Below are 25,643 nucleotides of genomic sequence, written 5' to 3'. Positions count from 1 at the left end.
CTTCATGCACGCTCGTTTATCTGGCACTTCATCCTGTTTTCCTGCAGAGCTAATATATGGATGAGCTGCTTCGCTTCAGGCCAGAGCAGAGCTTGATCCAGGATTACAGACACGTCCTCATTCTGAGGAGGAAACATGTTAACCCCTTCAGACCCTGAGGTTACGACACCTGATACGAAAGGTGCTGAACTTCAGCATATACTTTACTTTGTGGAATAACAGCTGCAAGTACCGCTGGGACAGTCGCTACTTAACCTCGTTTCTTTGAGAGAAAACCTGAGAAGTGACAGAAAACTGCAGGATCACTTTGACTGCACTCACGTCTATTTGTCACTTAATTGTTGACGTGTAACTTGACCACAAAAACTGAATCTTCTTCTTCTGCGTTGTTTCCTTTTTATCAGTCTATTGTTGCTTGTTGCATTTCTATTTTAGCAGCCTGCCTGAGGCCTGCAGTTGTAAATGAGAATACGCACACACTCACTCTGGCATCTTTGCATCTTGTATTTTCATATTAAAAGGATAGTGTAAGAGAGCAACACAGGCAACAGTCAGCATGGTCTGTCTGGAGAAGCAGGGCAGAGTTCCTACATGAAAGTTAAGTTATGCACCGCTGCAGACAGCTTTACGAGGATACATTATCCACTTCAAAAAGAAATCCTACATACAGAAAGATAAACATTTAGCTTGAGTGTATGGCATCTTTAAGAATTTTGTCAATGCTTCTATTTAATGTCAGACACATTTCTCTCTGAACTATAGCTTACTGTGCAAAATGAACCTGAGTATTTATGAATGCAGTGCAGTGTACTACTATTATGAATAAAGTACATTCTATTCTATTCTATGCCGTGTATCAGCTGTTTAACTCAGAGTGCTGTTGCCAACGCAGACTGAAATGCATTTATTTATTGAGCAATACATGTCAGCATTGATACATCTAATCAAAGTGCAACCCAGTGTTGCAGTGTATATAAGACTTAAAGTCATGGTTCATTTGCGATCCTTTTCCCTGTAAGGCTTTCAGGAATGATCAAATCAAACGTCCGATATCTGAAGATATCACCCTTGGTCCGAGTGACCTGACAGAAAACACTCATCAGACAGATGAGGAAAGTTCTGCTGAATGTAAACATCCATGTGCAACAAGAAGACAACACTGCCTCTGCACTGATTGGCTTTAAATGTACTGAGTCCTCAGGAGCAGGAACCCGGGAAACTGAATGGATCATAAATCAGTTTTGAATTTCTCTTAAGAAATTGTAGTTTTAAACTCGTGATTGATGCTGGTATAATATGTTAGTTATAATTAACAGATATGATCATGTATGTCTAAAATGTATCTGAAATAAAAAGAATAAAATACCAATTCTGAAAAATTTAATAGAGAACAAACTGCCTCATTTGCATGACATACAAAATTCAAATAAAACAGAGCTTCTGTCTCAACATGAACAGCATGGGAAACAACAAACTATCAGATAAAGTAGGGCTCAGTTAAAAACTTGTAAGCAGTATATGTCATCTTTTTATTCTTTGGCATATACAAGGTTTGTTTTCTTCTACTAACCTGGAAAAAATCTGGATCTCACTGGTAACAGCTATATATGTCGGTCAATAATGATGTATTTATTTCTATTTGCAGTAATTTCTAATAAGCTCCAACCAATCAGCTGATCTTACAAGCTGCATGCAGAGATACTCAGGGACAGTCCCAATCAAATAGTTGGTTTACATCAGTGTAAAGCTGTGACGATGTCTAAAAACATAGCTTACACTTAAACTACAATGTTGTTTCATACTGTATGTTGGACTTTTTTAGTGCATTAAGTACATGTTTCTGTGACCCCGTCTGCAGCGGTGCATCCCTTTAACATGCTCTCCTAAAATTAAATAACAAAACATAACAAAACAAACCAAAATACAATTTCCCCTTTGAAGCTGTGATCTGATACTTTTCATAAAAAATATAATCTTGTTTTGGTTTTAGAATTTTTGTTATATTTTGGCAATATACAGTCAACATACTCAAATGTTCTAACTCACTGTCTGTTATCATTTTAAATATTTCAGATATTATTTCTGTGCAGGACTGAGATTTCCCTACGACTTGAAGTCTTTTTTTGAATTGTGTTTGTTTGTTAAGATTACAAAGTTAATAATAACCAGTATGACAGATATGAAAATGTATGCCAATATGTACGGCCAATAAGGCGACACATTAATTATGTGCACTCGATTACAGCTGATGTGCACAAACAATGAGCTTCAACATGTTGGCTGGATGGAAGGATCTCCTATTGTCCGCAACATGCAGCAAAACAGCTATTTGCAGTTGTTGTGAAGCACAGGTGAGGGGAGGAGGAGTGAAACTACACTCACTTAACACCAGTTTAACTGAGCATCTCATGAAGTGTCATCCTGAACAACACCAAGAGTTCCTTTGTGAAAAGTGACATTAGAAAAGTGTCAGCTCCAGCCCAAGCGTGTCAGCAGCCTCTACTTCAGTCATTCAACAATGCTAAGAAATACAGCAGCCACCAACCAAAGATAAGGGAGCTCAACAAAAACACAAGTGAATGTTTTGCGCTTGGTGACCCACCTTTAAAGCTGGGGTTGGTAATCAGATTTAGATACACTTTTTCTCATACTGGTTAAAATGATCTTTATGTCCTGATGGTAATCAATACATAATGTGTTCGTAAAAAAGAGTGAAAAAAAGCTGCTATCTACAGCCGGAGTAAACCTGGGAAAACACCAACCAATCACCGTTTTTTGGCTCCCCAAATTTTAAACCAATCAAATCCCGTCCAGCCGTTCTGCCCTCCTCCTGCGCGTACATTTCCCCGGCGTGCACTCCTCCGAGTCCCCGTCTCCTGCCTCTGCTTCCCCTGACTCTATTTACTGCCCCTCTCGCTCGTCCTCGGGCCTGTCCCCTCTGACCCGATGAGGTGCTTTGCTCAGGACTGTAGTCCGGATCAGAGTCTAAAAAGCTCTCACCAACAAGCAGAATAATTAATGACGTTCAGTAAGTCCTACAGAAAATATATATGTATTGTAGCGTCCGTTCGGACGCTGTAGGGATGACGAGCCGATTCGTGAACACGTTGAGTTTTAATAACCGGTCACTGTCGGCCGTGATCACGCCAACCAACAAAACAACAATCAATGTTTGAATGAATGAAGAACTTCTCCTCTTGTCTCTCCTCTCTCCCACTCGCACACTCTACACCTCTCCTGATGCCTTCACTGACTGTCAACACTGTAGGAATTAAGAACATCTACACTGAACATGTTAACAAACAGTAGAGCTGTTACAGTATTATATATGTGTTATAACTTTTCTCCTGATATCGTGTCACCAGTACAACTGGATAATGCTAGCATGACAGTTGTGAGTGCTAACAGCAGCCATGTTTGTTTGTGTTTTTAACTTTCACTATGAGAATGTTTTGGTGACGACCGGTTTTGAATCAGTCACCATCATATGGTTGAGAATCAGCGGCGCTCGTGCATGTGAGCGGGGGGGCGTCGTTTTGGAGGAGCTTTGAGGGAGGAGGGGAGGGGTTAGACGGAGTCATGAGGAAAAGCTACATTCAAATTCATGCTGGTTTTCTGAGACTACCAACCCTAGCTTTAAGTGTGGTAAAGAAGCAGGCATCTGCAGGATAATGATGGACTTGGATCGGACTGTATCGGCCAAAATGAGTATGAAAATATGGGCTTATCTGCAAATATTTAACCTTGTGCTTCCCTTTTAGGAATAACTTTTAATTTGTTTCAATTTTACTAAATATCAGGTCTTATTGATATTATTTATGATGCCAGGGTTTGATAAAGTGCACTACACTAAAAGTGTTTATAGGAATCTGCATGGAAACTCTGCATATTTCATGCTGCTCAAAAAGAAAAGACATCCAAATATTTGAGGGTTTAGTTCCTCGTCTGTGACAGGCTCACAAGACAAACAGACGATACCAAAACACGGCAAAGTGACACGCAGTAAACACACAAATCAAGGGGAAATTCCAACACTGTACGCACTGTAAAAATACACAAGCAGTGATAAAACTAAACTGACAAATGTGCCCCCACGCTCTAGTGAATCTCTGAGGGGCTGAGCGGCATGGGAATGAGCTTTTAACAGAGGAACGGGGGAGGAAGAAAGGAGTCCCATTGCGAAAGAGTTGAATTACCATATCACTGAGGAGCAAATACAAAGCTCCTTGAGAGCAGCGGGGGATCCGTCATCCAGTGAAGAGCAGTGTTGAAATGTGGATATTTCTGAGTGCTCAGACACCACACACTGGTAATAAGCAACGGGGGAGATCACACGCTTGTTTAAAGCTCACACACAACATCCTGAGAATCCAGGCTGCAATGTGACACAGACCTGGATGTGGAAAAACCTTTGGTCAATTTCACTGAACTCTGTAAACAAACTTAGGAACATAAATTCAAGAATCTGCACAACAACAAAACTATGATAGAAAAGAACAGGAGTCAGAAGCCGACGTTTCCTCGAGCCATGCAGTAACCCAGCTTGTTCTGGTTCCCGATGAAAGACATGAGGCCCACGTAGGCCTCGATCTGGATGTTCTGATTCAGCACCAGGACGCCGTTAGCCTTCCCAGGAATGGGTTTCGTGGCGTGGACTTTCTGCGCTGCATCTTTGAGCTTCTCACGGAAGCTCTGGATCTGTGAACAGGAGGGTGAGAGGAAGAAAATCCATCAGAATATGAATCTACTGTGTTGTGTATGTCGTGTATCACAGTCGTTAATATAAGCCCCCTCTCACACATGAAGTTCTGATCATTTATAGACAACTTCAGAAATATCAGGTCTTGAAATGATACTACTTTCCTCTTCTTACATGCAGCTCACAGTTGTGTGGGATGCACTCATTCAACTTTAAATACAAACAATTAAAAACACATTTTTAGGATGAGATAAAGGCACATGAACTATTTGATTATTTAATTTAAAACCAATATTTAAACTCATCCTAACTTTCCGTGTTAAGACTGGTCTTTGTCACTCAGTCACAACCAGGGCTTAAAACCAACCTTTCATAAAGTGATGTTTTTGGATCAGGTTCACACCTCAACCGCTCCTCTCCTGGCACTCTTATAAATTCAAACCTCTCCTCCCCTTTCTTTCCTTTCTCACGTTCCTCACCCTTCCCTACCATCATTTATCTTTTGACATCTTCCTTTCCTCCTGTACATAGGGCCCTCAAGAGGGTTCGATATGCTCAGGAGTTAGGGTAGATCCCCTCCTACCCCTTTACCACTAAAGTGACCACTTCTTGTTCTAGTTCAGAGTTGTTTTAACTTGAGAACCTCCAAAGAACCAGCTATCTTTTCAGAGTACAAGAGCCACAAGAGACCACGTCATGATAGCCCACCTCCACCTCTTGCTGTAAGTGGTTCTTTCTTCTAGCTCAGCAAGGAGTTGGTGCGACTCATGAACAGGTTCTTCTGGTTTAGGGCCAGTTCTTAGGTGGTCCAAACACAAAGAACTGGTTCCAGATTAGGCACTGACTCAAAAAACAGCCCTGTTCTTATGGCGGGTTGTTTTGGCGCACAGTGATCTGTAGCGCCTGCCGGAGGGGAGGAGTTTGAAGAATTTGTGTCCAGGGTGTGAGGGGTCAGCGGTGATGCTACCTGCCCGTTTCCTGGCCCGGGACCGGTACAAGTCCTGGATGGGGGGCAGGTCGACAGCGATGATTTTTTCTGCAGTCCTTATAGTCCGCTGCAGTCTGTGTTTGTCTAGTTTGGTTGCAGATCCAAACCAGACAGTGATGGAGGTGCACAGAACAGACTGGATGATGGAGGTGTAGAACATGATCAGCAGCTCCTGGGGCAGGTTGAACTTCCTGAGCTGACGCAGGAAGTACATCCTCTGCTGGGCCTTTTTTCTGATTGTGTCTATGTGGGAGGTCCACCTCAGGTCCCGGGAAATAGTGGATCCCAGGAACCTGAAAGAGTCCACAGTAGACACAGTGCTGTTCAGGATGGTGAGGGGGGGAGTGGGGGGGGCTTCTCCTGAAGTCCACTGTCATCTCTACCGTCTTGAGCGGATTCAGCTCCAGATGGTTCTGACTACACCAGAGAGCCAGCTGTTCTGTAAATGTTTAAATCTTGATAACTCATCTGTTTAGCTTAGTGGGTTAAAGCATACAGATGCTGCAGTCCTTGGACCCACCACGACCCTTTACTTCAAGCCATCTCCTACTCTCTGCCCCCAATAAGATAAGATAAGATAAGATACTCCTTTATTCGTCCCACAACGGGGAAATTCATGGAGTTACAGCAGCAAACAAGAAGTACAAGAATTTCAACAAGAATATATATATATAAAAAAAATATCCATCAGACACGACAGCTTGGCCATAATTCTCCTGTCAGCCACCACCTCCACAGGGTCCAGGACTGAGCTGGCCTTCTTCACCACTCAGTTTAGTCTTGCTCTCCTGTATCCTGTCCGCCCACAGCAGGTGAAATCCTTCCAATGTGGCGTTCATGTCCGGTGTTAGCTCTATTAGCATGATGCTACTCTACCAGTATTCCCTCTGGTGCTGGGTTAGCTTGTCCACCTTATCATAGATAGATCTTACATTCCCCATAACGGTGGGTGGAAGGACAGGTCCATGTCGTCTTTTTTAGCTTGCACCTCAGTACCAGCACGCCATCCTTGCCTCCTTCTCCTCAGCTCACAGGGAACATGGGGCCTAGCACCTTTAGCATCGACAGGCTATAGGATGCTAACAGCTGATCTCGTATGTAAACAATTCGACCATGGTTACACACAGGAACAAAAATAGTAAAAATGTAGCCAGTTTGGTGTCCATGGCCAACAAATGAGTTATTAAAAGTCATGACAGACTCCAAATACAATATAATATAATAAAATATTCCTCGTCTCTCCCATAGACTGTATAAATAATGGATGTAGTAGTACATCCATTATAGTACTCTTTGAGTTTGAGTCTTTACAGGCTGCTTTTAATGTTATCCAGTCCCGACTGAATGATCTAAAACTGGTTTTAAATACAGATAAAACCAAGTTCATGGTTTTCTCTCACTCAAAGGCGCTACCACAGACCACTACAAACATTGTTACATCCAAAGGAAATCCTATAGAGCAGGTTTTAAATTACAAGTACTTGGGTTTTATCCTAGATCAGGAGATTTCATTTAAAGCCCATATTAATAATTTGCGTACTAAACTTCGTGTGAAGCTTGGTGCGTCTTCCAAATGTCTCCAGTCTTTGGACACCGTTTTCCATTCGGCACTGAGATTTGTCACTGGCTGTAGTCGTCTCACCCACCATTGTGATTTGTATGTGAAATCAAATTTGCCTTCTCTGAGTGCACGTAGGTATAAACACTGGCTGACCCTAATCTATAAGGCTCTTTTAGGCTTGATTCCTCAATATTTGTGCGCTTTAGTGCAGAGAAAAATCAGTTCCTATACCCTGCGTTCCAACGCTTCTCTTGTTTTATCTGTTCCTCGGGTAAGGAGTGAATTCGGAAAAAGAGCTTTCAGCTTTGCTGCCCCTATGGCATGGAACGCTCTACAGACTTCATTGAAACTCTCTGAACTTATGACTCTTGGAGCCTTCTGTTCTATCCTGAGGGACAGACAGCGTGAGAGCACTGAACAGTGCTTGTGTTTTAAACCTTAAATTATTGTTTGTTGTTTTGTTACAGCTTCCACTCCTCTTATTCATACTGTAAAACACTATGTATTTATAAATTGTACGTTTTAATTTTTGCTGTCATTTTCGTGTGACTGTTTTGTGTCATGTGCTGCTGACCTCTTGGCCAGGTCACCCTCGTGAAAGAGATCCTGATCTCAATGGCTTTTACCTAATAATAATAATAATACATTTTATTTAAAGGCGCCTTTCTCTGCACTCAAGGACACCGCACAGATAGAAATATATATATACACGAATTCACATTAAAGGAAACAAAATCAGAGTCAGAAATGAAAACAATATAAACTAACAAGGGGTAAGAAAAAAATAGAAACAATAACAAAATGACAGTGCAATTGGAGTCAGACGGAGTAGGCGGTTTTGAACAGATATGTTTTGAGTTGTGATTTGAAATGGGGGAAAGAATCTGTGTTTCTGAGTTGAGGTGGCAATGAGTTCCAGAGACGGGGAGCAGAGCGGCTGAATGCTCGGCTCCCCATAGTGGTGAGACGGGCGGAGGGGACAGACAGGTGTATGGAGGAAGAGGATCTGAGGGAGCGGGAGGGAGTGGGAACATGGAGGAGGTCGGACAGATATGGGGGGACGAGGTTGTGGATGGTCTTGAATGTCAACAGAAGGACTTTGAACTGAATGTGGAACTGAACAGGGAGCCAGTGGAGCTGTTGGAGGACAGGAGTGATGTGGTGGATGGAGGGGGTTCGGGCAATGATACGGGCAGCTGAATTCTGGACCATTTGGAGTTTATGGAGGGATTTGTGAGGGAGGCCGAAGAGGCGAGAGTTGCAGTAGTCCAGACGGGAAGTGACAAGGCTGTGGACAAGGATGGCGGCAGTGTGGGGGGTGAGGGAGGGGCGGAGACGATTGATGTTACAAAGATGGAAGTAGGCAGTCCGGGTGATGTTATTGATGTGTGATTGAAAGGATAATGTGCTGTCAAGAATGACACCCAGACTCTTAACCTGGGGGGAGGGTGAGACGGAGGAGTTATCAATGGTGAGTGAGAAACTGTTGGATTTGGATAGAGTGGATTTGGTGCCAATGAGGAGAACCTCGGTTTTATTGCTGTGTAATGTAAGGAAATTTAGGGTGAACCAGGTTTTTATTTCAGAGATGCAATCAGTGAGGGAGGTGGGTGGGAGAGTGGACGAGGGGTTAGTGGTGAGGTAGAGCTGGGTGTCATCTGCTTAACAGTGGAAGTGAATGTTGAATTTGCGGAAGATATTACAGAGAGGAAGGAGGTAGATGATGAAGAGGAGGGGCCCCAGGACAGAACCCTGGGGCACCCCTGTAGTGACGGAGGAAGGAGTGGATTTAAAGGACTTGAGCTGAGTGAACTGTGTGCGCCCAGAGAGGTAAGATGTGAACCAGTCTAACGGAGTGTGGGTGATACCAATGGAGGATAGCCTAGTGAGGAGGGTGGTGTGACAGATGGTATCGAAGGCTGCACTAAGGGCGAGGAGGATGAGGATGGTGAGGAGTCCAGAATCAGCTGCCACAAGGAGGTCGTTAGTGATTTTAAGGAGTGCTGTTTCAGTGCTATGGAGTGGGCGGAAACCGGACTGGAACTGTTCATACAGGTTATTGTGGGTTAGGTGAGAGTGGAGTTGGGAGGCAACTGTTTTTTCCAGGATTTTGGAGATGAAGGGTAGATTGGAGATAGGACCGAAGTTGTTGAAGTTGGAGGGGTCGGCGCCAGTTTTTTTCAGGATTGGGGTAATGGCAGCAGTTTTGAAGGATGTAGGCACAGTTCCAGTGGTGAGAGAGGAGTGGATGATGGCAGAGATGAGAGGGACCAGGGAGGGTTAAACCTTGTTAAATAAAGGTTAAATCTGTTCCTGAGCGCTGTTTTGAAGCCAATTGCCGGCAGGAGCCATATTGGAAATGCTGAACTCAACCAAAAAAGTGTGACGTAAAGAGGCGGGGTTTGAGCCTCCTAGCCAACAGCTATGTGTTTCCGCCTGTCAGTCAAGTCAGTCATGTACCAGGCTGTAAACATGTTTATTTCTGCTGTAAAGATCCTCTTCTTTGAATGGGTGTGTATGTGGTTTCTAGTGTTTCTGCAGCCAGCCTCAAGCAGATTCTAGATGAATTGCAGTTCATAACACTTCTACATGGGCTTCATATTTTGAGACCAGAGGTTGCCGCTTGGTCTCTCCTCAGTCTTCTAATCTACTAAAGGCAAAAATATCATCTTGATGCAAGAGAGCAAAACGCCTCTTCTGTTGCTGAGATGCACGTGCATTTTTCTTACAATGATGGCTCTAAACAGGTTTATTGTTAGCTGATCAACACACTACATTACTCATCTATTGTCATCACTGAATTGTCTGCTGCAGAATAAACTTTATTCAGTGTCACCATGATTAAACTTTGCATTCTCAGACAGTGTCCAGCTCTTTGCAGATGTTTGAGGTGTCGGTCAATGAAATGTGTATAATCACACACTCCCTCTTACATTCATATCAGTTTAAGCAGCATGTAAGAAGTGTCTAAACATTACACAACGTGGGACACTTTTAAAACAACATAGTACTCCATAGCTTCATTCTTCTCTCCTCCTCATGCTGAGTCACCTGAACATCTTGGTGATGTTGAAACTCTTTTAAAAGTTTTGCAAATGCGTCATATTCTGGTTAGCAGTTTGGTTCATGGTTTCATATTCATCATAATGAACTTCTTATTAAACTGTGAAGTCTGAGGATTCAGTGTGTTTCATGATAGATAGATAGCTGGATAGATGATGATAAATTACACATCATATTAAGAGGGGCTTAGTTCCAGTAAGTCTTTTTTGTGCAATGACTCATCTGACCACATGTTAAGTGTCTGCATGATTCGCAGCGCACACACCTCCACCTGCATTAGTCACTGAACAGTCAAATCAAATTCACATATTTCAACAGACGTTTCAACACTCTGACGAGTTTAAAGTTTACTTCACTCTGACAACAAACTTTCTCCTGCAGCTGCCCCCTGATTTCAGAGTTATGTGCTGAGATGGTCAAAGATAAATATCACTGACACGTGTGCTATGTTTGTGATTTGAGTGAAAGGAGGCTTTAAATAAATTAGCTGATCGTTGAACTTACATCACAGAGAGCAGCAAACGTATCGTTCATGCTCCTCACAGGATGGTAGGTGAAGGTGATGAAGGGGAAGTCAATGGCGAAGGGGTTCCACCTGGAGGTGAAGGAGGGCTCTCTCAGCCGGTCCCAGAAGACCCGCACACCCTCTCCCTCTCTCCTGAAAAATACAAAATAAAAACCTAATAAGACATCAGGCCGTCTGTGTGGTATACACAAGTGTTAAGCCTCAGTGTAGTGCATCATTTGCTTGTGTTTGTTTAGTTTTTCGTCACATACTAAACACAAGAAGTAGCATTTATATATCGTACACAGCAAATAAAACTTCAGAGTGGTGCCTAAGTTCAGGGTCCAGTAACGCATCACAGCTGCTGCATACTCTACTGTTTCTCAAAGCGGCAACCTCCGCTCTCAAAACTTGAAGCCCATGTGGAAGTGTTATGAACTGCAATTCATCGAGCGTCCACTAGAGGCTGGCTGCAGAAACACTAGAAACCACATACACACCCATTCAAAGAAGACGATCTTTACAGCAGAAATAAACATGTTTACAGCCTGGTTCAAAAAAACGGCTTCGGTCTAAGTAGCTCATTTCTGGTAAATGGTGAATGGACTAGTCTATCTGACCACTCAAAGCGCTTTTACACTACTCCTCACATTCACCCATTCATACCCATTCACTCACTGATGGTAGAGGCTGCTATGTAGTGAGGGACCATCAGTGTTAGCTGATCTCATTCGTTCACATTCACACACCTCTGAACAACAGAGGGAGCAATTCGGGGTTCGGTGACAGGCATGTGACTGCCGGAGCTGGGATCGAACCGCCAACCTTCCAACCTTCTTTCTCTATCGGCACACACTGTACGAGGGGTTCATTTTTTTCTAAAGCGACGGTTCAGAAGATATTAAGATTACGAGTTTTTACACAAATAAGGACATGACTGACTTGACTGACAGGCGGGAGCACATACACTATATTACCAAAAGTATTCGCTCACCCATCCAAATGATCAGAATCAGGTGTCCTAATCACTTGGCCTGGCCACAGGTGTATAAAATCAAGCACCTAGGCATGCAGACTGTTTATACAAACACTTGTGAAAGAATGGGCCGCTCTCAGGAGCTCAGTGAATTCCAGCGTGGAACTGTCATAGGATGCCACCTGTGCAACAAATCCAGTCGTGAAATTTCCTCGCTCCTAAATATTCCACAGTCAACTGTCAGCTTTATTATAAGACAATGGAAGAGTTTGGGAACAACAGCAACTCAGCCACGAAGTGGTAGGCCATGTAAACTGACGGAGAGGGGTCAGCAGATGCTGAGGCGCATAGTGCAAAGAGGTCGCCGACTTTCTGCACAGTCAGTTGCTACAGCGCTCCAAACTTCATGTGGCCTTCAGATTAGCCCAAGTACAGTACGCAGAGAGCTTCATGGAATGGGTTTCCATGGCCGAGCAGCTGCATCCAAGCCATACATCACCAAGTGCAATGCAAAGCATCAGATGCAGTGGTGTAAAGCACGCCACCACTGGACCATAGAGCAGTGGAGACGCGTTCTCTGGAGTGATGAATCACGCTTTTCCATCTGGCAATCTGATGGACGAGTCTGGGTTTGGAGGTTGCCAGGAGAACGGTACATTTCGGACTGCATTGTGCCAAGTGTGAAATTTGGTGGAGGAGGAATTATGGTGTGGGGTTGTTTTTCAGGAGCTGGGCTTGGCCCCTTAGTTCCAGTGAAAGGAACTTTGAATGCCTCAGGATACCAAACCATTTTGGACAATTCCATTCTCCCAACCTTGTGGGAACAGTTTGGAGCGGGCCCCTTCCTCTTCCAACATGACTGTGCACCAGTGCACACAGCAAGGTCCATAAAGACATGGATGACAGAGTCTGGTGTGGATGAACTTGACTGGCCTGCACAGAGTCCTGACCTGAACCCGATAGAACACCTTTGGGATGAATTAGAGCGGAGACTGAGAGCCAGGCCTTCTCGACCAACATCAGTGTGTGACCTCACCAATGCGCTTTTGGAAGAATGGTCAAAAATTCCTATAAACACACTCCTCAACCTTGTGGACAGCCTTCCCAGAGGAGTTGAAGCTGTAATAGCTGCAAAAAGTGGACCGACATCATATTGAACCCTATGGGTTAGGAATGGGATGGCACTTAAGTTCATATGTGAGTCAAGGCAGGTGAGCGAATACTTTTGGTAATATAGTGTAGCTGTTGGCTAGGAGGCTCAAACCCCGCCTCTTTACGTCACACTCTTTTGGTTGAGTTCTGCATTACTGATATGGTTCCCGCTGACAATTGGCTTCAAAACAACGCTCAGGAACAGATGTGTGACGTCACGGATACTTTGTCCACTATTCATACAGTCTATGTGTTTCTCACAGCTTTCATTCTCTTGAAAGCTCTTAAAAGTAACTGTCTGCAGAGCTAAAAGTTTCAAGATACCTTGCATCTTCATTGAACGTTATTTTCTCTCTCATCAGCGAACATTTTCCTAAATGTAGGAGACTAAACTGGTCGGTTCGATGGAACAATGTAAGAGCGTTAAAACATAATGACACTAATCTGTCCTCGGGGCAATATTTAATTTAAGAGCAATCTCATGTTTACCAGGCTTAGAGGTATCTACAGAGTGTTCATTATATCCTTTCTTCTCCTCTTCCTTTTTTGAGTCATTTTAAAGTAAATACTGTAGGTTTAATGAAATCGCCCTGGGGTCATATCTTTCCTCAGCCGAGTGAAACCTCAGAAGACTGAGAGCAAACAGACCTAAAACGCTTGCAGATCCCATCTTTGAAAGGATGCTGGTGTTGATCTGAATGCTGTGAAGATCCTTACAACTCTTTATTTACTATTCGTCCATCAAATTTGATCTGGGGCTCTCGTAGCTTTAGGACTAAGATCTGGGGGTTTCTTTGTTACTGTTCGAGAAGTAAAAGGTCACAGAGAGTTCAACGCATCCTTCTCTGCATCTCTTCTCGGCTCAGCAATGCTTTCCTGCAGAATATTCAAATAGATAGTCAAACAGAAAAGAGATCTGCAGAAATCTGAGGAGGAACTTTGGTTTTAACAGAAGTTCACAAATTCAAAATATTAACTATTTAGAAAAGAACCTAAGTGAAATATAATTGATCATCTATTAGTATATGACAGGGGTTCCCAAACTTTTCAACCTGCAACCCCCAAAATATAGGTGCCAAAGACTTGTGACCCCCACTGTCCCTCAAAGTGATTGATTGTGTCTTCATTTAGCTGGTCTGCAGAAAATTAGCCTATCTATATGAGCATGTGTCTGTGTTTCCTGTGCCGTTATGAATTAACTTACTGCTACTGATGCTTTGATAATGAACTGTTCACTAACTCTAAACTTAGGAGTCATCTGGAAACAAAGAAAGGCAGAAAACTCATTACATTTTCTATTTTCAAGGTTTTATTTAAAGGTTTGCTACTATTTTTGTCGATATTATTTACTATAATGCTGCAGGGTGCATGGCAGGAATAACCTGTAAGGAAGCCTTGGGCCAAAAAGTCCCCCTACCTTAACCACAAGTGTTATTGCTTTGTGTATTCTTGTTGGCATGTCTATTTATTGTTGCTTTAAAATAGCACATGCACTAAAATATGAGCCAAAAAGCCTTAGAATTAGATTTTTGTTTATTCAGGATACACACTTTGGAGCAATAGCTGATAAAAAATACTGTGTTCAAGAGAGCAGCCATAAAGCTTTAAAGGAATAGTTTGGTTTTTTTTTAAGTGAGGTTGTGTGAAACACTTCACAAGAGTGAGTGTATTAGTGACAGGAGATACTGGTCACACTCATAGACTGTATATAATATGGACGTAGTATCCATGACATCACCCATCTGTTTCTGAAGAGCTGTTTTGAAGCCAATCGACGGCGGCAGCCATATTGCTGCTCTCGAGCCAATGTGATGTAAAGAGGCGGGCCTTTAGCCTCCTAGCCAACAGCTACAGTGTTCCCGCCTGTCAATCAAGTCAGCTGTGCCTCTCATTGGAAGACTCGTAATCTCAATATCTTTGAAATTACCGCGATATGAAAAAATTCACCCCCTGTACAGTGTGTGCCGAGAGAGAAATGAGCTATCAGACTCCACTTGTTTTTTGAACCAGGCTGTAAACATGTTTATTTCTGCTGTAAAGATCGGCTTCTTTGAATTTGTGTGTATGTGGTTTGTACTTCTGGAGCCAGCCCTTAAGCAGATCCTCGATGAACTGCAGTTTTTAACACTTCCACATTGGACTCATCAAACACTCTAGTTTAAAGAGCTTCACATGGTTTTACTTTTAATCATAAATGTGATTTTACTGACGCGTACCTCTGATGAGGGAGCTTCTGCAGGGTATTTGAAACTTTTCATGCACTTTACCTCCATCAAATTGCTTTCTAATGACCTGAAAAGAATCCAAAGCATGACTCAGGCCTAGCATTCGAATCAAGGTTCACTTTAACAAAACAAAGCTTGGATTCACTTCAAGCTGGATTTTGGGTACCTTCCCTTTTCTTTGTAGCTGACATCACCTGTTAAACAAAGCAGGTAAACAACTCCCAGGTTATCCCTGATTCAAAACAGTAGCTAGAAAAACCTGCAGTGACAGGTTTGACTTCTTAATCCTGCATAATGACACTCATAGTAGAAAAACAAAGAGCAGTGTTACAGAATGTAATCACCTCACAACAGACAGAGGAGGTCAGGTGAGAAAATGATCGGTAACCACAACAAACACATTTAAACTCACAAATGTGTCAACTTAATGTTTGTTTAATCCTTTTACACTATTTTCCAGGAGTAATCTTAAAACCAGCCGACATGAAGAAAACGTTCTCACAGGTCCTCAGAAAAATATAGATCCAGAGTTTGAGATAAGAGTCAAGATTTAATTTTCTTTGTCTTTATACTGTATATACAGTCATTCAATTATTTAAGTGCACACAGGATTTAGGCTGGACTGACTGATGATGTCATCATCTATAGCTGGGGAGGGACTGTCATTGATCAAGGAGTCTCACCATGGTGATTCACATCTCACATAAGAACTGCTGATATTTACTATACAATTTCAGAACACTTTGCAGGATACTGTGTGTCAGGCATGCAAAACTCTACATCAGGCATGTCCAAAGTACGGCCCGGGGGCCAATCATGGCCCATGGTCCATTTATTTATGGCCCCAAGCTTCCATCTTAAAAAGTGTTATTTATAGCACAGAAATTAATCACATTCTGAATCATCTGTACATTTGCAGTTTCTTTCTAGCACACAAACAAAACTAAAGTCACTCCAGAAACGTCTCAAAAAGCTTCATATGGACTACTTGTATAAATCCAAAGCACTGGGAATTCTGCAAGATGGCAATAAAGAAGAAACACAAGAACTCTTTAAGTTGACACGTTTTCATATTAATGTTTTTATCATGATGCGAAAATGTTCTTGATGAACACTAAAAGTTCAGAAGACACAAAAGAGGACACAAGACAAGATCAAAATTATGAAATTGTACAGAAAAGGCAAAATTTGGTGCATAAAAATTGTTCAGAATGCAGGAAAATAATTATTTTGTTATTAAATGTCGTCTGCTGGTCAGAAAAGTCTTAAAAACACCATGAAAAAGAAGTGTGATGAAATCCAGATCGTGATCCTGCCATAGAAAAATAATGAGACAATATTTTTCCCACACTGCCCGACCATAATGAAAAACATTTTCCTCCAGAAGAAGATAAAGTCTGCTAATGTTTACGTGGCTTGTGGAGAACTGAGGACTACCTAGTTACTGATTTATTGAGAAATTATTGAAAATAATTGTTATTAAATAGATATTTCATATGTAACTTTTATGATTACTAAGTCTCAGTAGGAGCCACTGGCCCTGAGGTATTCTGACAACATCAAATGTGGCCCTCTTTGAAAAAAGTTTGGACACCCCTGCTCTACATTGTTGAAAATTGAAGCCAATGCAGAGTGCAAAAAACTGCAGTTCCTTGAGTGTGGCTGCAAAAGCCAAAGAATCCCCATCCCCTTGTGACGGTGCCAAGTTCATGTCAAGGTTTACAGCCTGATTCAAAAAAAGGTTTTTAGTATGTTTATGTAATCATACACACTTTATGTTTTTATGACGCCTTTGCTTTAAAGGATAAGAGTTTACATAACGATTTGTCTGTTTGAAGCTGAAACCAAAAGTTAGGTTGAGTCAGCTTTTCCAACATGGCGCCAACCATCACTGGGCTTCAAAACCTCTCTCCAAAAACCAATGGGGGACATCACAGATATTACACCCATGTTTTATATTGTCTCTTGATGCAGATATTGCTTTAGGAGTAGAGGGTTGAGTGAGTGTATCAATGAGGAGGGATAGGAGACTATGAAGGTAAATATGTTGCAAAATGCACAAGCTTGTAGACTTGATGTGAGAACCTGCAGAATACGATTTGAGAAACACCATAACTTTACATTTGAAACATTATTATTAGGTTATTAAAAATGTAAAGTTATGGTGGCGTCTGTTTATTGATTTTAACATTATCATTACGTTATTTAAAATGTAAAGCCATGGTGGCGTCCATTTATTGATTTTAACATTATTATTACGTTATTGAAAATGTAAAGTAATGGTGGCGTCCATTTATTGATTTTAACATTATTATTATGTTATCAAAAATGTAAAGTTATGGAGGCGTCCGTTTATTTATTTAACATTATTACTATGTTATCAAAAATGTAAAGTTATGGTGGCGTCCGTTTATTGATTTTAACATTATTATTATGTTATCAAAAATGTAAAGTTATGGTGGCGTCCATTTATTGATTTAACATTATTATTACTTTATTGAAAAATGTAAAGTTATGGTGGTGTCCGTTTATTGATTTTAACATTATTATTATGTTATCAAAAATGTAAAGTTATGGAGGCGTCCGTTTATTTATTTAACATTATTACTATGTTATCAAAAATGTAAAGTTATGGTGGTGTCCGTTTATTGATTTTAACATTATTATTATGTTATCAAAAATGTAAAGTTATGGTGGCGTCCGTTTATTGATTTTAAAATTATTATTATGTTATCAAAAATGTAAAGTTATGGTGGTGACCGTTTATTGATTTTAACATTATTACTATCTTATCAAAAATGTAAAGTTATGGTGGCATCCATTTATTTATTTAACTTTATTACTATGTTATCAAAAATGTAAAGTTATGGTGGTGTCCGTTTATTGATTTTAACATTATTATGTTATTAAAAATTTTAAGTTATGGCGGTGACCGTTTATTGATTTTAACATTATTATTATGTTATCAAAAATGTAAAGTTATGTTGGTGTCCGTTTATTTATTTAACATTATTATTACGTTTTTGAAAATGTAAAGTTATGTTGGTGTCCTCCGTTTATTGATTTTAACATTATTATGTTATTAAAAAGGTAAAGTTAAGGTTGCGTCCTTTTATTGGTTTTAACATTATTATGTTATTAAAAATGTAAAGTTATGGTGGCGTCCGTTTATTGATTTTAACATTATTATGTTATTAAAAATGTAAAGTTATGGTGGTGTCCGTTTATTGATTTTAACATTATTATGTTATTAAAAATGTAAAGTCATGGTGGCGTCCGTTTATTGATTTTAACATTATTATTATGTTATCAAAAATGTAAAGTTATGGTGGCGTCCATTTATTGATTTAACATTATTATTACTTTATTGAAAAATGTAAAGTTATGGTGGTGTCCGTTTATTTATTTAACATTATTATTACGTTTTTGAAAATGTAAAGTTATGTTGGTGTCCTCCGTTTATTGATTTTAACATTATTATGTTATTAAAAAGGTAAAGTTAAGGTTGCGTCCTTTTATTGGTTTTAACATTATTATGTTATTAAAAATGTAAAGTTATGGTGGCGTCCGTTTATTGATTTTAACATTATTATGTTATTAAAAATGTAAAGTTATGGTGGTGTCCGTTTATTGATTTTAACATTATCATGTTATTAAAAATGTAAAGTCATGGTGGCGTCCGTTTATTGATTTTAACATTATTATTATGTTATCAAAAATGTAAAGTTATGGTAGTGTCAGTTTATTTATTTAACATTATATTGTTATTAAAAATGTAAAGTTATGTTGGTGTCCATTTATTTATTTAACATTATTATTACGTTATTGAAAATGTAAAGTTATGTTGGCGTCCGTTTATTGATTTTAACATTATTATTATGTTATCAAAAATGTAAAGTTATGGTGGTGTCCGTTTATTGATTTTAACATTATTATTATGTTATCAAAAATGTAAAGTTATGGTGGTGTCAGTTTATTTATTTAACATTATTATTATGTTATTAAAAATGTAAAGTTATGGTGGTGTCAGTTTATTTATTTAACATTATTATTATGTTATTAAAAATGTAAAGTTATGGTGCCGTCTGTTTATTGATTTTAACATTATTACTATGTTATCAAAAATGTAAAGTTATGGTGGCATCCGTTTATTGATTTTAACATTATTATGTTATTAAAAATGTAAAATTATGGTGGTGTCCGTTTATTGATTTTAACATTATTATTATGTTATCAAAAATGTTAAGTTATGGTTCAGACTTTCACTTGGTGTTTGAGAGAAAAAAGTAGGCCCAAAGATCTATGATGTTTGTATTTACACATGCAATGTTTTGAAATTTTCAGCAGTGCAGTGCAGGAAAAATTGCATAAATTAAAAGCATGATATCTTCTCATTATCAGTTTTTAAACCTGTGCACAACCAATGTGTCCTATGTCACCTCTGTCTGTTTAAAGCGGTTTAGCAGAGATAATCAGATGTAAGTGCTTTTGCATGTCTGACAGCAAACCCACAAAGCAGCTTGATTGTTTTATAACCTCTGACTGGATGTAAACACATCGGCTTTATTTAGTCCTTAAACTATAAATTGTATGACACTTTCAAGAGGCAACTTGCTGAACCCTTTAAAAGACAAGCGTTATGAAGTAAAGCTTGTTATGGTAATTAAGCATCTTGTTTTGGTGTTATTGTGATTCTGTCAACAGCTGTAACTACTGTTGGTGGTATTAGAGGTCTGCAAGTTTGTGCAACAGTCTCATCTCTAATCTATCTCTGCTGCTTCGCATAAAAAGTAAAAGAAGAGGCATAAATGAAGATGCAGGAGATTTCCCAACAGTGTTCTGATTTTCTTAATGATCTGTCACTTTGATTTCACCACAAGCATTGTGCAAGAACACTTCCTGCCAAACAGAATCAAACACCTGAGGCTAAATAATAGAGCTGAAGCTGTTGATATGTCACCGTCCCAGGGAGGGGCTGCATCATAATGCAGTCATCCAGCCCTGTTTACACAAGTGCTTTCAAAATGACAATGCTGCTGCTGCTGAACATTTTGTGCCTCCCCCAGAGCAAATGTTGTGCAGGGAGGAAAGGGGGAGGAAAGAAAGACACACAAAAGCAAAGCCCAGGTTAAAAGACTGATTATATTTCAGCAGAAGCAAATGAGGATGGTGGGTTTACATTTGTACACATTGCCCTTTGTAAGAGCACACAGCTATTGCTCTAGTATAAATGGGGATATAAAAAAGCTTTGGTAAATTCCACAGGTAAGCTATCACTGGGCAGGGACCAGCCCAAACAGGCAGAGCAGGGCTGGGCTTTGCAGCCAGAGGCCTTGGAAGTCTTCACTGTTTTTGTGGCAGAGTTGGGGTTGGGACTTTCACTGCGCCTCACTCTGAAAGAGTCACAAACTATGGAAACAGTCAACAAAGGCTCTCTTTTGACCCCTTTAAGGTTTGTGTATCAACTTAGGAACACCTCAAGAAAGAGTCCAAACTAAGGGGAATCCACCCTCTCCTGACCCTGAGTTCCCCGTAATCCACAGTGTTTATACAAAAAGCACACATGCAAGAGAAGCGCTGTATTCTGAGCTTAAAGGCAAGTGATGAAAAATTCCTCCCCAGGCCTCATAAGTCAACACACAAGATAAATATCAAGCCCAGCTCCAGTTGACATGGCAAGTGTCCCACATTGTCTCGAAGTGAACAAACAAATCTGGTCTGATTGCTCAAGAGAGCCTGCAGGTTTGTCAGCCATCCATGTGTATCCATCCAACAAGGTTTCATTGAACATGTGAAAGGATTAAAAGAGAAAGGGTGGAGTGAAAAACAAAGAATCAAACCTACCCGTTGTAATCAACCTTTAAAAAGACGTCTACATCTTTCATGCAGCTCCTGCAAACTCTAAAGCTTAGCACTCACAAACATGTTGCTGTAGATGTCATGATGCAAAAGCTGTGATATCATAGCTAGAGGCTGTTGGCAGAGATTTTTCCACCTTCAAAAAGCAGAGGCCACAAGCCGAAACAGCTCCAAAGGTGTATGGATTCACACCAGCATGCCCAAAACATTATACATGAATCGGTGCTTATCAATTCATGCTGTGCGCCCCGAGAGCAGCCGGCGCAGACTCTGCTCCTGATACTTCTACTTAAGGGATGTATTTATTCTGTTTAGTGATGAAACAGAACTCAGGCCACAGGTGGAACAGAGGTATAATCTAAGGATGACATATTTCAGTTGTTGAAAGATCCAGTTATGAAAGTTATTTGTAAATATCTTTGAAATCCATGCAATGTTTGTCCAACTTGTGAAAGAGCAGCTGAGGTCAAAACAATCTACTATTACTAATTCACGGAAGCAGTGAGTGTGAGTTTTAAGTTAAGTAGTGATGCACCATTCTGCTCAGTGACAGACCAGTGTTACTGCTTTGCTCAGTCACACAGCTTTAGTAGCCCCTAATGTCAACACCTGGAAGGCAGCTCTGAACCAGTGTTGGAGTAATTTACATTGTCTTGACATTCGGATTCACCAAATCAAAAGTTACTAGTCCTGACTTGTGCAAACACTCAAGTTTAATGAAGTGTTTTTTTCTCCACAGGGAATAGATGAGCTCTCTTGTGGCAGATAATGGAATAGATTAAAAAAGCACAAGAAGGCGCTGCAGGAATAACAGACGTTTTGGCTAATAGAGTATAGTAGGCTGGAAATGTAACTGCTTTCAAATGTTGTGTCACAAGCCTCACTGTTGGCTAAGCACTGTGCTTGTTACAGGAGGACACATTAAGAGAGTAGACTAGAGAGCTCAGTCCATCCAGGACTAAGAAATGTGACTGAAAATAAACATTACATTACTTACAACATAACTAACTAACTGACCAACTGATTGACCGACCTTCTGTCCGACCGACCTTCCGAACAACCGACCTTCGGACCGTCCAACCAACCGACCTTCCGACTGTCCGTCTGACAGACTGACCTTCCATCCGACCTTCTGACCGACCGACCGACCAACCAAACGACCGACCAAACTACCGACCAACCAACCAACCAACCAACCAACTACCAAGCAACAAACTAGCGAACGAACAAACTAACAAACTTGCGAACAAACAAACTAATGAGAAAATGAACAGACTAACCAACTAATTAACCAACCAACCAACCAACTAATTAACTAACTAAACTCACTGATTAAATGCCTGCCTGCCAGCCTGCCTGACCAACTAACCAACCAACCAACCAACCAAACAACCAACCGATCAACTAATTACTTAACTAAACTCACTGATTAAATGCCTGCCTGCCAGCCAGCCTGCCTAACCAACCAAGCAACCAACCAACCAACCAACCGATCAACTAATTACTTAACTAAACTCACTGATTAAATGCCTGCCTGCCAGCCTGCCTAACAAACCAACAAACCAACCAACCAACCAACCAACCAACCAACCAACCAACCAACCAACCAACCGATCAACTAATTACTTAACTAAACTCACTGATTAAATGCCTGCCTGCCAGCCAGCCTGCCTAACCAACCAACCAACCAACCAACCAACCAACCAACCAACCAACCAACCAACCAACTAATTACTTAACTAAACTCACTGATTAAATGCCTGCCTGCCAGCCAGCCTTACCAACCAACCAACCAACCGATCAACTAATTACTTAACTAAACTCACTGATTAAATGCCTGCCTGCCAGCCAGCCTGCCTAACCAACCAACCAACCAACCAACCAACCGATCAACTAATTACTTAACTAAACTCAATGATTAAATGCCTGCCTGCCAGCCAGCCTGCCTAACCAACCAACCAACCAACCAACCAACCAACCAACCGATCAACTAATTACTTAACTAAACTCACTGATTAAATGCCTGCCTGCCAGCCTGCCTAACCAACCAACCAACCAACCAACTAATTAATTAATTAACCAACCAACCAACCGATCAACTAATTACTTAACTAAACTCACTGATTAAATGCCTGCCTGCCAGCCAGCCTAACCAACCAACTACCCAAACCAACCAACCAACTAATTAACTAACTAAACTCACTGATTAAATGCCTGCCTGCCATCCTGCCTGACCAACTAACCAACCAACCAACCAACCAACTAATTAACTAACTAAACTCACTGATTAAATGCCTGCCTGCCAGCCTGCCTAACCAACCAACCAACCAACCAATAAACTAACTAAACTCACTGATTAAATGCCTGCCTGCCATCCTGCCTGACCAACTAACAAACCAACCAACCAACCAACCAACCAACCAACTAATTAATTAACTAACTAAACTCACTGATTAAATGCCTGCCTGCCAGCCTGCCTAACCAACCAACCAACCAACCAACCAACCAACCAACCAACCAACCAACCAACCAACCAACCAACCAACCAACCAACCAAACTCACTGATTCCATGCCTGCCTGCCAGCCTGCCTAACCAACCAACCAACCAACCAACCAACCAACCAACCAATTAACTAACTGAACTCACTGATTAAATGCCTGCCTGCCAGCCTGCCAGCCTTACCAACCAACCAACCAACTAACTAAACTCACTGATTAAATGCCTGCCTGCTAATAAATAATAGTAATAAACTAACTTAATACACTAATTTATTAAATAAATACTCAAACAAACAAACTAATGAATAAATAAGTAAACAAAGCTAGGGGAATGGGATCTTTCTTGCCCCTCAGATTGCAGCAGATGTACAAGGATGAGGGTTAAAGGTCAAGGTGCAATGTTGTGTTGAAGGATTCATGCTGCATGAAAATGAGGTACTTCTTAAAGGAAGCTGCTGCTGCACACACTAAAGAAAATGATGTAAGTGAGAATGCAGTCATGTTTACAAAGAGGGCAGAGGATTCAATGAATTGATTGAGACAGAAAGTCAAATCCTGAGTCACCTCAGTTTTTTGTGATTTCCCAAATCTTTCCCTTGTGTGTAAAAAAACCCCAGACTGTGCAGTCTTCCTACTTCCTCCTGTGATTTTATGATAGCACAAGTAATCCTTTTCTTCCCATTGTTGCTGTTCTTATTCCTGCACCAGGAATGCTGATCCCGAAGGTTTGCCCTCTTTGACCTGAGTCCTCAGTACAAGTCAGTACCTTTACATGTTGAATTGCATGTTTGCTTAAAGAAAAAACAGCGTACCAGTGTTACATTTAATGAGAAATGTGTGTGTTAATCTCTCTTCTTTGCTTTGATGATATTTAATTTGCCTGCTTTTTGTCTCAGGAGTCTTACTGAATCATCCTCTGATGAGCCCTACACCACATTATGCAGCTGATGTCTTAAATGGCTGCAATGAACTGACTGCCCTCTGCTGTCTGAATGTGAAGCTGCTTTGGTTTCAGTGTGGTCAGAGAGACTGCAGAATGACAGGAAGGGGAATTCTGAAGCAGGCTTTACAACCTATTGATCTATAGGTTAAAATAGCTGTAAAGATAAATCAAGAAGCCTGTGTATGCTGACAATCTGAGGAAGATATTTTAGTTAATAAAACTTTAACATGTGTAAGAAGTTGAAGGTTTAAGCTAAATAAGGCATCTTTCCCTCTGAAACCTGATTCAGAAAAAGAAAGAAAACTCGATCAGATCAGAGGAGAAACAGAGGAATGCAGGGCTGGGAGTATTTCCAACCTTCATAAATATATATATTTCCTACAACAGCTACTGAAGCAACCTCTAGTGGGGTTTCTTTAAACCTCCACACCCAACTCTTTCAGACAGGAATAAAAAAATAGATGATGTGCTGGGTAATTAGTTTGTCTAGACAGTTTGGAAAGAAGGCACTTAAAACACATCTTTCCCAACAGATACAGAATATACGCTGCTTTTTCTGCACCTGGAGAATGTGCGATGAAAACAAAATCATCAGGACTAAAAATACTGACACTCCCTCAACACTTTCTTTTGGCATCATCAAGGTTTTTGGGGAGGCTGGGCGCAAAACAAGACGCTCCACGGAGGAAGTTTGGTGTTCTTTGTTTTGAAAGCGATGGTCTGGGACTGCAGGGGTCAAATGTTCATGAGAGTGATTTCGCTTTCAGCTCAGAACGTTCAACTCTGTTAATTCTACAATCATATATTTATATGATAAGAAAGAGGAGTTTCATGGAACACATGGTGGTGGTTTTTAAAAGTCTAAACTCTGACTACACAACGTAAAGGTTATATGTGGTGAGAGAAGCCTGCACTATACACCCAAAACAAAGCATGCACAAAGCGTCTGTGTGGATGTGTGCGATCTCTCAGTGGTGCTAAAGCTCAACAGAGTGGAAAACACTTGGCAAGAAATGTGCAACATGTCATGTAATAAAATGTCTGGATGTGGACAGAAATAGCACTGACTTTTTTGTATATGTGGCAGTCATTGTTAACACCAATAAACACAACGCTAATGCAATTCAGTGACACACATCAGATTCACAGAATCGAATAATATCAAATAAGGC

General features: G+C 40.7%; 1 protein-coding gene across 1 annotated transcript in view; it reads right to left on the bottom strand.

Moving 5' to 3' along the window:
• Nucleotides 1–1,365: 1,365 nt before the first annotated feature.
• tprg1 (tumor protein p63 regulated 1) overlaps nucleotides 1,366–25,643 on the bottom strand; it is a 44,690-nt gene continuing 20,412 nt past the window's right edge. Inside the window, exons 5-6 of the mRNA XM_034676159.1 lie at nucleotides 10,816–10,969; nucleotides 1,366–4,698 (exon numbers count right to left, since the gene is read on the bottom strand). Of these exons, the coding sequence (XP_034532050.1) occupies nucleotides 4,504–4,698; nucleotides 10,816–10,969 (349 nt within the window). The 3' untranslated portion in view covers nucleotides 1,366–4,503. The remainder of the gene's footprint in view (nucleotides 4,699–10,815; nucleotides 10,970–25,643) is intronic.

The sequence above is a fragment of the Notolabrus celidotus genome, chromosome 2 (genome assembly GCF_009762535.1).
Source record: "Notolabrus celidotus isolate fNotCel1 chromosome 2, fNotCel1.pri, whole genome shotgun sequence".
Taxonomy (NCBI): Eukaryota; Metazoa; Chordata; class Actinopteri; order Labriformes; family Labridae; genus Notolabrus; species Notolabrus celidotus.
Note: the sequence above shows the minus strand (reverse complement) of the source record. Positions and strands in the feature narration are given on the sequence as shown.